A 15,813-nucleotide genomic window follows, 5' to 3' on the forward strand; every position below is an offset into this window, starting at 1 on the left:
TACTCGGGAGGCTGAGGCAGGAGAATGGCATGAACCCGGGAGGCGGAGCTTGCAGTGAGCCGAGATGGCGCCACTGCACTCCAGCCTAGGCGACAGAGCAAGATTCTGCCTCAAAAACAAAACAAAACCAAACAGAAAAACAAACAAACAAACAAAAAAAAACACTCATGATTGGATTTAAGGCTTGCTCTAATTCAGGAGGATTTCATCTTGAGATCCTTAATTATATCTGCAAAGACGCTTTTCCCAAATAAAATCACATTCTCACTTTCTGGGGGACTCCTTATTTTGGTGGGGGGACTCCATTCAACCAATGACACGCCCCTCAGTCTCACCGAGAGGGAGTTTGGGCCTCGAACACCCTGCGTTTTGCAGAGGAGGGAGTTCCAGGCCAGGGGCCTGGGCAGGGCTGGGCTTGAACTCAGGTGTCCGTCTCTGGTGGTTCCTCTCTCCTCCTCGCCTCCTCCCGGAAGCTCTCCAGGCCTCTCTTCCACACGTGCTTCTCTTTCCCTGGTGGGTTCTAAGTCCCAGGCCCCTCCCCAAGGTCCACTCCCCAAGCCTGCAGCCTGTGTGCCCGGCCCCTTCCTTGTCCCCGGAGTGGCCCATCCTGACACCCAGGGGCTTCCCGGCTGTTTTGGGATGGCGCGCTGGGACGGCTCACCATGTCACCATGGGTCCAGCCTGTGGTCTTTTTTTTTTTTTTTTTTTGAGACGGAGTCTCACTTTGTCACCCAGGCTGGAGGGCAGTGGTGCAATCTCGGCTCACTACAAGCTCCGCCTCCCGGGTTCACGCCATTCTCCTGCCTCAGCCTCCCAAGTAGCTGGGACTACAGGCGCCCACCACCACGCCCGGCTAATTTTTTTTGTACTTTTAGTAGAGATGGGGTTTCACCGTATTAGCCAGGATGGTCTCGATCTCCTGACCTCCTGATCCACCTGCCTCGGCCTCCCAAAGTGCTGGGATTACAGGCGAGAGCCACCGCACCCAGTGAGCCTGTGGTCTCAACCCCAGCCCTGAAGAGCTATATCTGGTGGCCCCATGTGTCATGGCTCCCAGAGCAGTAGGGGGATGACCACGGCTCAGACGTTCTTCACAGACCAGGATGCATCGGGGTCAAACCTGGGACGGGCATTTCCAGGCCTCAGTTTCCCCATCTGCACGACCGCTGGACGGTCTGTTGGGATGGATCCCACACACCCAGAGAGCTGGGCAGATGTCCCTGAGGAAGGACAGCCTGGGTCCCCTTTCTCTGTGGAATCCATGGTTGAACACCCACAGGGATGGGCGGGACCTGAGGTTTGCTCACAGGGAGCCCAGCTAGACCCTCCCCCACACACCCAATTCCTTCCTCTGGAACAAGAGACAGTGCCTGGTCGGGGTGAGGGCCTGGACCACGGAACTGGGGGGTGAGGGGCTGGATCCGGGTGTCCCCTGCCCCGGGGTCTCCCCTCCTGGTGCCCACCCCCCACACCACGCTGAAGCCATGTGCTCACATGTAGAAAAGAGGCTTTATTAAGAAGGCTTTGAAGTCAAAAAATAAAACTCTTGATACAATTTTTTTAACCCTTAAATCAGCTCAGCAAATATATAATCAGTAATTTAGCTGTGTAAGATTAAAGGTCCATTACTTTATTTAAAATAAAATATATTTTAGTTCTTAAAATTTATTCCATAAAGTACATATTTCCCTATAAATTCCCTACATATACACAAGAGGTAAAAAGTAAAAGTAAAAAAAAAAAAAAATTAAAAAAATTTTAAAAATGACAACAGAAACCGCAGTAAAAAGGGGATTAATAATTAACAGAAAGTTAGAAATTTGATTGGAACGCCCCTCGCCCCCGCCCCCCTGCCCCCCTCCGGCCGCGCATGGTTGATGTACAAAAGCATAAATGGTTAGCCCCAAAAAGGGAGTAAAAATGTCACCCTCCTTTGGAACGTCTGTGCGGCCTGAGACCGGCCGGCGAGAAAAGTCAAATCAGAAAACGGCTTCGGACAAAAGGAAAAACACTGAGCGCTGGAAAAACCGTGTTTTTTGTTTTGCTTTTTTAAAGATCACCCTGGAGGGGAGGGGTGTCTAAAAATAAAAAAATTAAAAAAAGTGCAAGCGGACCTTTTCTCTCCGGTTTATTGTAACCTGACCACTCAATACTGTCGTTGAAGGGCTGAGGCGCCGCCGGGCTGCGGGGTCTCCGTCTCCACGCCTGAGACGGCAGTTAAAGCTCATCTGTAAACACTGGCCGCCGCCCACCCCCCTGCCCCCTCGGCCTCCGCCCCTCGCCCCCTCCCCGTCCCTCTCCCACCCCGGGTCCCGCCCCGTCTCCCGCGCCCACCCCTGGCCCCCGCAGATGGCCCCGGCCACGTGGCGGTCCGCGCTCTAGGAAAAGATATGAATGGCCTGGGTGGCCGGCGTGCGGCAGGCGGGACACTCGGGCTCGCTCTTGCCACAGATGCGGACGGCGCAGTCCATGCAGAAGAGGTTGTGGCCGCAGGGGACCAGCGCAGCCATCACCTCGCCCTCGGCGCACACCACGCACTCTCGCGCCAGGGCCGGGGCCGAGGACGCCGAAGGGGGCTTGCGGCTGTTCTCGGAGGCGCCGGAGTCCAGGGGGGCGCAGGCGGCGGCCGCGGGGCTGCTGGGCAGCGAGGTGGCCGTGGAGAAGGCGGCGCCACCTGGGAAGGATACGGGGCCCTGCGGGGGTCGCCAGGACAGCGCGCCCACCGGGTCCGGGGCGCCGCGGCGAGACAGCGGGAGCTCCAGGCGGAGGCCGCCGGGCTCGGGCAGCGTGGGCGAGTGGCGGGGGGTCCCGGCCCCACTGCTGCGCCGGGCGCCGGCGGCGGGTGGTCCCGGGGCTCCGTTGACCGTGGAGCAGCCGCTGAAGGCGGGCAAGGGGGCGGCGCGCTCAAAAGGCGCCCAGATGGTGGCCGCGGCGGGCACGGTCAGGTCCAGCGCCAGGAAGTCGAAGCCGAAGTCGCAGTCGTCGGGGGCGGCCGTCCCCACCGGGGCACCGGGACCCTCTGCGCCGAAGGCGAAGCCCCCGTTGCCGGAGCCGCTGTAGGGGCTGGCGGGGCCTGGGTCCGGCACGGAGGGGCCGCCGCGGCTGCCCGCGTAGAAGGCCTCGGGGGCGCTGGGGGCGCCCAGGGCCGTGTCCCCGCGGAGGCCGGCCGTGGCCGTGGGGGGCCGTCGTCCCGGGTTGGGGGTCTTGGCCCAGAGGCTGGCGGCCGCCCCAAGCAGGTCCAGGCAGACGTCGGTGCCGTTGGCGTGGAAGTCGCTGTCGGGGCCCGCGTCGGTGAAGGCGCCAGTGCGCAGCGTGATGTGCGCCTCGATCTCCTCGCGCGCGCGGTCCACGTTCTCGGGCATCCCAGTGACCGCAAACACCGGCTCCTTGTCGCGCCCGGGCGTCACGATGTAGGTGTGCGTCCGCTGCTGGATGCGCTTGATGGTGGCGCCCTTGGGCCCCACCACCAGCCCCACCACCCGGTAGGGCACGCGCACCTGGATGGTGGTCTGTCCGGGAAGGTTGGGCGGGCCCTGGGCGGCGCCGGGCAGACCCCCGGCCTTGCTGCGCGTGGCGCGGATGATGGAGAAGTGTTCGGCCGCCGACAGGATCTCACGCTTGGCCATCTCCACGTCCTCCTTCCGGCCGGTCACGATGAAGACCGGCTCCTCGCCCCGCACTGGGGTCTTGATGTAGGTGTTTGTCTTGGCCCGCAGGGCCTTGATCTTGCAGCCTGTCGGGGAGGGAGGGGAAGGACAAGGTGACCCAGAGCCCCCTGCGCAGCTCAGCCCCGCTGGGCATGCAGGCTGCAGGGCCAGTGAGGGAGCCCCTACCTCCCAGCCTGTGCCCAACAACACGTTATCCTCAGACACGCCACATCCCTTCTTCCCTCAGCCTCAGTTTCCCCTCTGGGCTCGAGTTTGGCCTAAAAGCAAGACGGCAAGGGGACCCTGTTTTAGGTTGAAAGGTGTGCGCCATAATTTATGTTCCCCTGGAACTGCAGTGTGACGGCTGGGGTGTGAATGTTTCCCCCAAGTTCACAAGCTGGACCCTAACACGCGGCGTTGACAGTATTAATTTAATATGTAGGGTCGGCTGGGCCCGTGGCTCACCCATGTAATCCCAGCACTTTGGGAGGCCGAGGCAGGCGGATCACTTGAGGTCAGGAGTTCCAGACCAGCCTGGCCAACATGGTGAAACCCTGTCTCTACTAAAAATACAAACAATCATCCAGGTGCAGCGGCAGGCACCTGTAGTCCCAGGTACTTGGGAGGCTGAGGCAGGAGAATCACTTGAACCCAGGAGACGAAGGTTGCAGTGAGCCAAGATTGCACCACTGCACCCCAGCCTGGACGACAAAGCAAGACTCCAACTAAAAAAAAAAAAAAAAAAAAGCGGGGTGCAGTGGCTCATCCCTGTAATTCCAGCACTTTGGGAGGCCAAGTCGGGTGGATCACGAGGTCAGGGGCTCAAGACCAGCCTGGCCAACATGGTGAAACCCTGTCTCTACTAAAATACAAAAAATTAGCCAGGCGTGGTGGCAGGCATCTGTAGTCCCAGGTACTCGGGAGGCTGAGGCGGAAGAATCGCTTGAACCTGGGAGGCAGAAACTGCAGTGAGCCGAGATCGCACACCATTGCACTCCAGCCTGGGTGACAGAGCGAGACTGTCTCAAAAAAAACAAAAAAACAAAAAAACTGCAATTAGCAAGGTGTGGTGGCGCACGCCTGTAATCCCAGCCACTGGCGAGGGCTGAGGCAGGAGAACCACCTGAACTCAGGAGGTGGAGGGTGCAGTGAGCCAACATCATGCCACTGCACTCCAGCCTAGCCACAGACCAAGACTCCATTTCAAAAAAAAAAAAAAAAAGAGCCACAGTGGCAGGGTCAGTGGCTCACACCCGTAATCCTAGTACTTCGGGAATCTGAGGCAGGAGGATCACTGGAGCCCAGGAGTTTGAGACCAGCCTGGGCAACACAGCAGGACCCCATCTCTACTACAAACAACAACAAAAAATTAGCCAGGTGTGGTGGTACACAACTGTAGTCTTAGCTACTCAGGAGGCTGAAGTGGGAGAATCACCTGAGCCCGGGAGGTGGAGGCTGCAGTGAGCTATGATCACACCACTGCACTCCAGCCTGGGCGACAGAGCAAAACCTTGTCTCAAAAAAAGAAGCAAAAAAAAAAAGAGAGACACACACACACAGAGAAGCTGGCCTTGTGGAGACACAGACAGAGACTGCAGTGATGTCTCTACAAGCCAAGGACTGGCCATAGCCCCCGGAAACTGAAGGCGCCCCCCGCCCTGCCCACACCTTGACTTGGAACTTTTATCTTACAGAAATGAGAGAGGAGACGTTTCCATGGTTTCAAGCCCCCATTGTGTCAGCCCAGAGAGCAACTGCAGACCCTCTGACACCACCTCCCGGCCCAACAGGAGGGGAAGCCGAAATTCAGATTGTGGAAACTGCCTACAATTTTCTTCCGGCCAAATGACCCTCCCTAGGCTACCAAGACCCTGGCCTAAGGGGAGCCGAGGTCTCGGCCCGACTGCGGACGCCCGCACCCTGACTCCAGATGCCTCCGAGGTATCCAGGTGGGCCCTGAGGGGCCTGCTGTGGCTTCGTTCTTGTTGGCTGGGCTGGGGGTCTGACCTGGTGAGGGGCATGAGTGTCAGTGTGGGAGGCAGGGGTCTCCTCACCGATTGTGTAGGCAACCGCTGACCAGGTATGGCCTTCTTGGGGTCCCAGACATCCCTACCCCACCCCTGGGGCCTTAATGTTTTTTTTCTTTTCCTTTTTTGAGATTATCTCACTCTTGTAACCCAGGCTGGAGTGCAGTGGTGTGATCATAGCTCACTGCAGCCTTCAACTCCTGGGCTCAAGTGATCCTCCCACCTCAGCCTCCAGAGCTGGCACCACCATGCCCAGCTTAATTAGTTATTGAGACGGAGTTTTGCTCTTGTTGCCCAGGCTGGAGTGCAGTGGTACCATCTCGGCTCACTGCAACCTCTGCCTCCTAGCTTCAAACAATTCTCCTGCCTCAGCTTCCTGAGTAGCTGGGATTACAGGCGCCCACCATCACACCCAGCTAATTTTTTTTATTTTTAGTACAGATGGGATTGCACCATGTTGGCCAGGCTGGTCTTGAACTCCTGACCTCAGGTGATCCACCTGCCTTGGCCTCCCAAAGTGCTGGGATTACGGGCGTGAGCCACCACGCCCGGCCTATTTTTATTTTTAGTAGAGATGGGGTCTCACTATATTGCCCAGGCTGGTTTCAAATTCTTGGGCTCAAGCAGTCCTCCTGCCTCGGCCTCCCAAAGTGCTGGGATGACAGGTGTGGGCCACTGCGCCTGGCCAGTGAAGGAGTTTTGAGCCACTGCTCACAACCCCTCAGGCTCTGGGGAAGCAGAGGGAGCTGTAGGGATGTTTCAATACAGTCAGAAGGTGGCTCTGAGGGGAAAACAGTGTTGCTAACTCTCCCACAGTGCAAGAGATGAAATGAGCAGGATCAGCACTTTTGACGGGGAAGAAGTCAGAAACTGCCTGGGCCAGGAAGATGGAAGGCGTGTGGCCTGGAGGCTGGTGGTCCCAGGGGCTCGGTAGGGAGGACTCTGGGAGGGGTGGCGGGGGTGCACCCACTCGGAGGGGGACAGCAGTTTTCCCGCCCCAGCTGCATTGCCACCATACCTGTCCCTCCCAGTCGCAGCATTCTGTTCACCTCCATTGCACCCAGTCCCCTCCATTCCTCTGTACAGTCCGGTGTCCCCCTCCTCCAGGAAGCCCACCCTGACTGCACCGGGTTGGGCCTGCTCTTCTGAGTCTCTCCTAACATGCCTGACTCTCTGAGCTGCCTCCCTGAGGCTGGGGGATGGGGCTGGGGATTCCCTGGGCACTCGGGGGACCTTGCTATGCCTGTTTCTTCACTGTGAAAGGGGAAGGTAACAGGCCTGGCTTCACAGGCCCGGCTTCACAGGCCCTCAGAGGGCCATGACCAGGCCGTTGGCTCCTGGCAGCCACCCTGGCAGGTCTCACTGCAGCCCACAGTGTTTGCTTTAGATAGATCCTCCTTGAGGAGAGGAAACTGAGGCACAGGGAGTGGAGACCCAGCAAGGCTGGGGCAGGAGGTGCCACCCACAGATGGAGGCTCCGCTGGCCCTGCCCACAGGCAGGAAGTGAGCCTGTTCCCCATCACGCCGACCCGGCAGAGGGCAGAGCCCGCCAGCGTTGCCAGGGTGCAGCACGGGGTCCTCCCTTGCTGATCTGGGAGCCGCCCCGGGTCCCCAGAGGGTCACACGTGGGAGAGGCTGCCCCGACGTGGCCACCGCTGAGCTCACAGGCTGTGGTCACAGAAAGTCTGGTCTGGGTGAGATGACAAATTTGGGAGATGGAGGTGGCAAGGAAGGGGGCGTGTGACTGTCTAAGCAGAAACCAGGATGGTGCTGGGAGCCACGCGTGCGTCGGGGCAGGGGAGGGAACTGGCGCCTCCCCCTCCCTCCCCTTACTCCATCCTGCCCTAACCCAGACGGTGACGCTGGGTGGAGACCTCACAGCTAGAAGGCCTCTAGGACCTCAAAGACGGAGCTGGAGCTCAATTCATTGGTGCTGCGTCTGCTTTGACACGTGCTGGCCCCCAAAACTCCACCCACATCAAGACGCCAAGAGGCCAAGGAATCGGGGCTCCAGGAGTGATCCCAGCCCACCCCTGCCCCACTGGAAATGACACAGCGAGGCTAGAGGGACAGGAAGCCTGAAGGGCGGGCTCTGGGGGACACCGAAGGTTGGCAGGCACTGAAATGCAGATTCATGGGCCATGTCCCCAGAATTCCAACTCGGAGGGCTTGAGATGCCTGGGAATCGGGGTGACCACCCCAGAGTCTGGCCCTGACCTGTCCCACACCCCCAACCCACAGCAGCCGAGTCTCCCCCTACCAGGGCAGGGCCTCGGGGCCCCACGCAGCGCACACACCAGCGGGCATCACTCAACCAGCCCGTCCAGGGTCCTGGCTGCAATGACCGTGCACTACGACTCACCAATGAAACCACAAGTCCTGGCGTGGGAGCCGAGGCCACCAGCCCAGGCTGGATGGGTTTGCCATGGCAGGAAGGGGAATGTGAACCCCAGGGAGCCGCTGAGGCAACAGCAAGGGCAGGATTCTAGAAGCAGGACGGGGCGAGAACAAGGCCTCACAGCCAACACTCAGTCCAACACGCGGCCGCCCCCAGCCAGGCAGCCGGGTGACGTGGGACAGCAGCATCCCAGACCTGGACCACCATGGAAGCCAGCGGGAGCTGAGGGGTCTGGTGGGGAGGAGGGAAGCTGGTTCAGCTGTCAAACAGGGATGTCAAAACCCCCTCCCAGGCCAGGAACAGTGGCTCACACCCGTACGTAGTTCTGGCACTTTGGGAGGCCAAGGCAGGAGGATCACTTGAGGCCAGGAGTTCGAGACCAGCCTGGGCAACATAGCAAGATCCTGTCTCTATAAAGGGTCTCACCTGTCGCCCAGGCTGGAGTGCAGTCACAGCTCACTGCAGCCTTGACCTCCTGGGCTCAAGCCATCCTCTCACCTCAGCCTCCCGAGTAGCTGGGACTACAGTTATGCACCACCACGCCCGGCTAATTGTTTAAAGCTTTTCTGCAGAGACAGGGTCTTATTATGTTGCCCAGGCTGGTCTGGAACTCTTGGGCTCAGGTGATCCTCCCATCTCAGCCTCCCAAAGTGCTAGGATTACAGGTGTGAGCCACCATATCTGGCCTCTACAAAAAATTTTTAAAAATTAGCCAGGTGTGGCCGGGCACGGTGGCTCACACCTGTAATCCCAGCACTTTGGGAGGCCAAAATGGGTGGATCACGAGGTCAGGAGATCAAGACCATCCTAGCTAACACGGTGAAACCCTGTCTCTACTAAAAATACAAAAAATTAGCCGGGTGTGGTGGCGGGCGCCTGTAGTCCCAGCTACTTGGGAGGCTGAGGCAGAAGAATGGCGTGAACCTGGGAGATGGAGGTTGCAGTGAGCTGAGATCGCGCCACTGCACTCTAGCCTGGGCGACAGAGTGAGACTCCGTCTCAAAAAAAAAAAAAAAAAAAAAAATTAGCCAGGTGTGGACCGGGCACAGTGGATCACGAGGTCAGGAGTTCGAGACCAGACTGACCAACATGGTGAAACCCCATCTCCACTAAAAATACAAAAATTAGCCGGGCGTGGTGGCGGGCGCCTGTAATCCCAGTTACTCGGGAGGCTGAGGCAGGAGAATCGCTTGAACCCGGGAGGCAGAGCTTGCAGTGAGCCGAGACTGCACCACTGCACTCCAGCCTGGGCGACAGAGCGAGACTCCGCCTCAAAAAAAAAGAAAAGAAAAGAAAATTAGCTGGGTGTGTTGGTGTGCACCTGTGGTCCCAGCTACTTGGGAGGCGGAGGTGGGAGGATCGTCTGAGCCCAGGAGGTTGAGGCTGCAGTGAGCTATGATCACACCACTGCACTCAGGACAGAGCAACAGAACCAGACCCTGTCTCAAAAACAAAACAAAACAAAACAACAACAACAAGAAACCGCTAGGCGTGGTGACTCACACCTGTAATCCCAGCACTTTGGGAGGTGGAGGCAGGCGGATGACCTGAGGTCAGGGGTTCGAGACCGGCCTGGCCAACATGGCGAAACCCCGTCTCTACTAAAAATACAAAAATGAGCCTGGCGTGGTGGTGGCAGATACCTGTAATCCCAGCTACTCGGGAGGCTGAGGTGAAAGAACCGCTTGAACCTGGGAGGTGGAGGCTGCAGTGAGCCGAGACTGAGCCACTGTACTCCAGCCTGGGCGACAAGAGCAAGACCCTGTCTCAAAATGAAAAGAAAAAACCTCTTGGGGAATGAAGGGAACATGTACACTGTACTAACGCCAGAACTCTCAGTTGGGTCTGCCGTGTGGAGGTTTCCTAGCAGACCCTTTCTTCCTAGGGCTCTGCAGTGTATGGACAGGAAAACCATGGCATGGTCCCCGCCAACACCCCAGCACTGTCCCCAGCCGTCGGGAAAACCTGAGGCCTGCGGGGATGGGAGGAGAAGAGGAGCCTCTGGGGCTGCAGCCAGGAACAAGGGACAGGAGGGGAGACAGTGAGCCGGGGGTCTCCCCCAGCTGAGGGGGACAACCTAAAATCACTAGCCTCAGCCTGTGCCGACAGCGGAGAGAGCGAGCCCTGAGCAGCTTCCAGTCGAAGCCCTGCCTTCAACATCACTCACTCATTCATTCATTCATTAGCCACAGAACACCTTCTGTGTACAGGCCCCGGCAAGACACTGAAGACCCAACCACGACCAAGCACCTGCCCTGGTTCCTGTCCCTGGGAACATGCAGGGGGAGAGGCCGCCACAGAGCACAGATTCACCCAGGGTGCCCGGCAAGCAGGGTGAGAAAGGAGGGTACATGTTGGGGTCTCAGCAGGAGCAGGGCCGGAGGTCCCCTAGAGCACCTTTGCTGGCCGGCTGGAGGGAGACGCCTGTGCTTTTGGGTCTCCACTTTGCCTGTCTCCCAGACAGGCTGCCTCCCCTCACCCCCAGCCCTCAAGCTTTGGAATCTGAAATTTTCTTTGCTGACCCACCAGAGAAACTGGGTTTGAATCCCAGCCCATGATTTTTTTTTTTGTTTTGGAGACAGGGTCTTGCTCTGTTGCCTAGACTGGAGAGCGGTGGCAAGATCATAGCTCACTGCAGCCTCAACCGCCCAGGCTCAAGTAATCCTCCTGCCTCAGCCTCCGGAGTAGCTGGGGCCGCAGGAGTGTGCCACCATGCCTAATTTTTGTATTTTTTTTTTTGTAGAGACAGGGTTTTGCCATGTTGGCCAGGCTGGTCTCGATTCCTAGGCTCGAGGGATCCTCCTGCCTCAGCCTCTCGAAGTGCTGCTATCCCCTCAGTTTTTACCTATTCTTTACCTCTTGCAGCCTCTGCCTCCCCATCTGTGACCTGGGAGCTGCAGGACCTTCCCTGGGGCACATTATGGGCCTCAGTGAGATGGGGCAGGTCAAGTCTGGCATAGGCTTAGCACACAGTAGACACTCAATAAAGATCTAGCCAATGGCCGGGCGCAGTGGCTCACACCTGTAGTCCCAGCACTCTGGGAGGCAGAGGTGGGTGGATCACCTGAGGTCAGGAGTGTGAGACCAGCCTGACCAACATGGCGAAACCCCGTCTCTACGGAAAATACAAAAACCAGCTGAGCATAGTCGCACGTGCCTGTAATCCCAGCTACTAGGGGGGCTGAGGCAGGAGGATCGCTTGAACCTGGGAGGTGGAGCTTGCAGTGAACAGGGATCGCGCCATTGCACTCCAGCCTGGGCAACAGAGCGAGACTCCATCCCCCCCCCCCCAAAAAAAAAAAAAAAGATACAGCAAATGAATGAATTGGAGCCTCCAGCGGATGGGTAGGAACTCAGAGGGTTTGAATGACCACAGTCTGCCCAGAAAGCACTCGGACCCCCTCTAGGATCAAGAGAACTGAAACTCAAGAGAACAGCACGTGGCTACTGGGGAGAGGGCTGGTGCCAGGCCTGTGTGACTCTTGTCTAGGTGGGGAGGCCGGACAGGTGCACCCTTCCTGGCCTCCAGGGAAGGGGTAGCCTTGGAGCTTGGGTTTGACAGAGAAGCATGAGAAGTTCAGAGAGCCCCAGGGTGGAGAGGAAGGTGAGTAAAGGGGCAGGGCCGGGGCACAAAGGACATTGAAAGGTATGCTTGAGAATGGGGTGGGTGGGAGAAGCTGGGAGCCACAGATGGTTCTACAGTGTGGAAGATGTACGGACTACTGAAGCGGTGGAAGACGTAAGGACTACTGAAGCTGCCAACCTGTCCTGGCATCCACAGTCGCATCCCTGGCAACCTGCACTCCACTTATGGGGTGGCCACTGTGTGTGACCTGGAGCTGGGATTAAAACCAGCAACCTGGGTCCAGGCATAGTGGCTCACACCTGTAGGAACCCCAGCACTTTGGGTGGCTGAGGATCGCTTGAGGCCAGGAGTTCAAGACCAGCCTGAGCAACAGAGCAAGACCCTGTCTCTACAAGAAAAACTTTAGAATAAAAACATATAAATAAAACTGGCCGCGCGCAGTGGCTCACGCCTGTAATCTCAGCACTTTGGGAGGTGGAGGTGGGCGGATCACTTGAGGTCGGGAGTTCGAGACCAGCCTGGACAACATGGTGAAACCCCGTCTCTACTAAAAATACAAAAATCAGCTGAGCGTGGTGGCACGCACTTGTAATCCCAGCTACTCAGGAGGCTGAGGCAGGAGAACTGCTTGAAACCAGAAGGCGGAGTTTGCAGTGAGCCCAGATCGCGTCACTGCACTCCAGCCTGGACCACGGAGCGAAACCCCGTCTCATAAACAAATAAATAAAACCAGCATCTTGCCCCAGAATCCTCTACCCTAATGGAGGTGAGACGTCCGCACATCACAGAGAGGGGCCGTCATCTGCGCAGGGCCGCAGGGCCACGGCGGCCTGCAGGACAAGCAATCAGGGCCCACTCTACCCCCGACCCCCACTGAACCCCAGGGCCTGCCTTGCTGACCGCCACCAGCAAGAGCCCAGTAAGTGGGTGCAGAACGCACAGGCCAGAGGTGGGGGCTGAGCCTGGTGCCCACAGACTCCATTTCCCATGGACCTGCCCCTAGAGAATTCCCACCCTGAGGCCACAGGTCTAGAAGCTCTCAGCCTGACGCTGATTCCTGCCAGCTCCCCATGTGGCCATAGCCTCGCTCAAAGGCCCTTGGGTGCCAGGACAAGCGCGTTCACAAAGAACACAGCCACACCCTCCACCACCTGGAGGCTCAGCCTCGTGCCTTTGGTCACTTGGTCCCCAGGCCTCAGCTTGGACGCCTGTCTCCACAGGCTCCCAGACACTCCGAACAGGGCAGCTGTCCCGTTCTAGGCCCTGGGTATGGGACATGGAGGCCGGGTGGAAGGCCTCAATGGGGAGGCAGTAACAGGATGGTAGGGTGCCCTCCTGCCAGGGGGTCCCACCAAGGGCAGCCAGCAGGACTGAGACAGCACCCAGTCCCTCCCCACCCACCACTCCAGAGCATGCTTCCTGGGGCCAGCACCATGCCTGACCCTCCGTGGGTCCCCACATGAGCTGGACAAATGAACGACCAAAAGACAGGAGGCTGTGCTGCCCCACCCACCTGGACCGAGGGAAGGGGCGGAGGGGAGGGCGCCCTGGTGGTCCCCCGCCTGAGGCCAGGGCCATAGATGACCTTGCAATCCCAGCCCCCCACACCTTTCTCTGGCCTGGATTCCCGAGAGCCCGGGGGAGGCAGGGACCCCCAGCCCAAGTGTCCTGCGGCCCCATCACCAGCCCCGCCAAGGCCCCACCCCAAGTTCTAGAACCTGGCTGATCACTGGCGGTCAGAGGGGACCCAGGAGCGGGGAGGGGTGGCGGGAAGGCAGGAGAAAGTTGAGGGAGGCAGGCGGGCGGGTGGCTAACGGGGTGGTGGGTGTGAGCTGGGCCAGGCACTGCCCACCACCCGCCCGCCCGCCCCGCAGCTCGGGGGCCAATGAGCAGCGGCCGGCCTGATGTCACCCTGCAAATCTCAGCCTCGCTCTCTAACAAAGAGAACAATGGGGCGGCCAGAGGGAAGCTCCGACGATGCCACCGCTGGACCCCACACCCGGGGCCTGCCGCCCGCCGGCCTGCCCGGCAGGCTGCACCCTAGAAGTGGCTTTGACAGCTGGTCCTTCCCCAGGCCCCGAAATCCCTGACTCGGGGCCAGAGAGTGGAACAGGGACCCTCTCCTGCCCGGTCCCGTCCCCACCCCAGTCAGGGCCCCAGGCTGGAGACTGAGACGTGCGCTCTTTGTACTGTCAGCCTTCTCTCCCGGTCCTGCAGGCGGCCCCCCTAAGCCACCCCTAAACCTGCGCTTGCCCCGCCCCGCCGCCTGTGCTGGGTGTGGGGCGCCCCCCGCCCGGCCGGAGCCCCGGGCCCTCGAGCCCCTCTCTGGGGTGCCCCTGCGGGCGGCCGAGGGCCTGGGCTGCGGCGCGGCTCCCCGGAGCCTTTCCGGGCTGGAGGCGGCCCAGACAAAGGCGGCGGCGGGGCCGGAGCGCGCAGGGGAGGAGCGCGGGCTGCGCCCAACTTTCTCCCGCGGCGGCTGCAGGACAAAGGCGCAAAGGCAGCGGCCGAGGCCGGAGCCCACGCGGGGCGTGTCCGGTGCGGGGCGTCCGGCACGGGCTGGGCTGGGTTCGGGCGACCCCCTTCCCCGGGGCGGGCGGTGCGGGGACCCGCAGGACAGCAACCCCCGACGAGGGCCACTCACCCTGGCGACCCACGATCTCGGCGACGTGCTCGGAGCTGGGCACCGGGACGCACTCGGTCATGTTGACGCTTTTCTTGCGGCTGCCGATCACGCTCATCTGGTCGGCCAGCAGCGTCGGGGGGCCCAGGGCCGCGGGGTGGGGCGCGAAGCCCGCGAACACGTCGGGGGGCGACGGCCGGGGCGGCGGCGGCGGCGGGGGACTCGCGTTGGGGTCCAGCAGCGGCAGCGACCCGGGGGCCACGGCCACGGCCGGGGCCAGGGTCGGGGGCGCGCCGGCCTCAGGTCCGTCGGGGGGCACAGGCTCCGGAGCCGCCCCGCCGTCCGCGCCCCCCGCCGCCGCTGCGCCGTCCCCGGCCGCCCCCTCCTCGTCCGTGTCGCCAGCGCCCCCCAGCCCGAGCGCCGACAGCTGGTCCAGCGCCAGGCGGAGCGCGGCGGCCGCGTCGTCGGGTTCGGGCGGCGGCCGGGGCGCGGGCGCGGCCTCCTGGGCGCCCTCGGGCGGGGGCGCAGGTCCGGGTCCGGGGTCCTCCCCCGCCGCCCCCACGCCGCCGCCGCCGCCGCCCCCGCCCCCGCCGCCGTCGGGCTGGCCGAGCGAGCTGGGCATGGCGGGAGCTAGCGCTGGGGCCCGCGCTCCTGCCGCCCGCGCCGCCGCCGCCGCCCGCGCCGCCCTCCGCCTCTGCGAGCTGGGCCGCCGGCCGCCTGCATCCAGCGGCGGGGGCGGGCACGGGGGGCCGGGCGGGCGGGGCGGCGGCGGCGCGGGGCTGCTCGGGGCCGGGCCGGGCCGGGCGGCGGCAGCGACTCTGGCTGCGGCTCGGCGGCGGCGGCGACGGCGGCGGCGGCTCCTCGGCGGCCGAGGCAGGCGGCGGCGGCGGCGCGGGACGCTCCTTCCCTCCCGCCGCCTCCCGCGGCCCCGCCCCGGCCCCGCCCCCGCGACGTCACGCCGCGGCCCAACAATGGGCGGCCCCCAGGGCGCAGGCGCGCAGGGCGGGGCCGGGGGCGGGGCAAGGGCGGGGCCGGCGCCGGGCACGTGGTCCAGGCCCCGCCTCCGACCGGCGCTCGGGCGGGAACCCGGGCGCATCCGCACGTGCGGGCGCTGCTGCAGGTGTGTGCGGCTCAGCCCCTGCCTGGACAGCGCTCCCGCCCCAAGCCTGAGAGTCCCTGCCTCGCGCGCCCCAGGGCCCGAGGTCCCGCTCCCAATTTCCCCTAGAGATCCGGGTCGCCCCCAAGCGAGGTCTCTTGCTCCACGCCCGCTTCCTTGTGCCAGGGACCCCCACCTCCCTGCATAAAGGCGTGGGGTCCTCTCCAAGTCCCCCTCGCGATCCCACTGGATTTCGAAGTCAGGCTCCTGCCCCGCCCACCGCCTCTGTGCCAGGGTCCACCCCCCGCCCCACGGTGCACCCCCCAGGGCCTGGGGTCCCAGTCCCCAAGTACCCCTTGCTATCAGGTGGGCTTTAGGGTCAGGCCCCTGCCCCACCCCCAGCCTCTGTGCCAGGGACAGCTCCACAATCATGCACACC

At 61.4% G+C, this 15,813-nt stretch overlaps 1 protein-coding gene across 2 annotated transcripts; it reads right to left on the reverse strand.

Annotated features, from left to right (window-relative positions):
* Nucleotides 1-1,490: 1,490 nt before the first annotated feature.
* MEX3D (mex-3 RNA binding family member D) lies at nucleotides 1,491-15,163 on the reverse strand. Of its 2 annotated transcripts, XM_034951797.3 has the most exons (3): nucleotides 14,300-14,915; nucleotides 2,393-3,733; nucleotides 1,491-2,205 (listed from the first exon to the last, which is right to left on the reverse strand). In XM_034951797.3, exons 1-3 carry the CDS (start codon nucleotides 14,898-14,900, stop codon nucleotides 2,147-2,149), a joined length of 2,001 nt encoding a protein of 666 aa, XP_034807688.2. In that variant the 5' UTR covers nucleotides 14,901-14,915; the 3' UTR covers nucleotides 1,491-2,146. The 2 variants fall into 2 exon arrangements, with proteins under 2 accessions (XP_034807688.2, XP_054959250.2); XM_055103275.3 differs by having other exon boundaries at nucleotides 1,491-3,733; nucleotides 14,300-15,163.
* Nucleotides 15,164-15,813: the final 650 nt, after the last annotated feature.

The sequence above is a fragment of the Pan paniscus genome, chromosome 20 (genome assembly GCF_029289425.2).
Source record: "Pan paniscus chromosome 20, NHGRI_mPanPan1-v2.0_pri, whole genome shotgun sequence".
Taxonomy (NCBI): domain Eukaryota; kingdom Metazoa; phylum Chordata; class Mammalia; order Primates; family Hominidae; genus Pan; species Pan paniscus.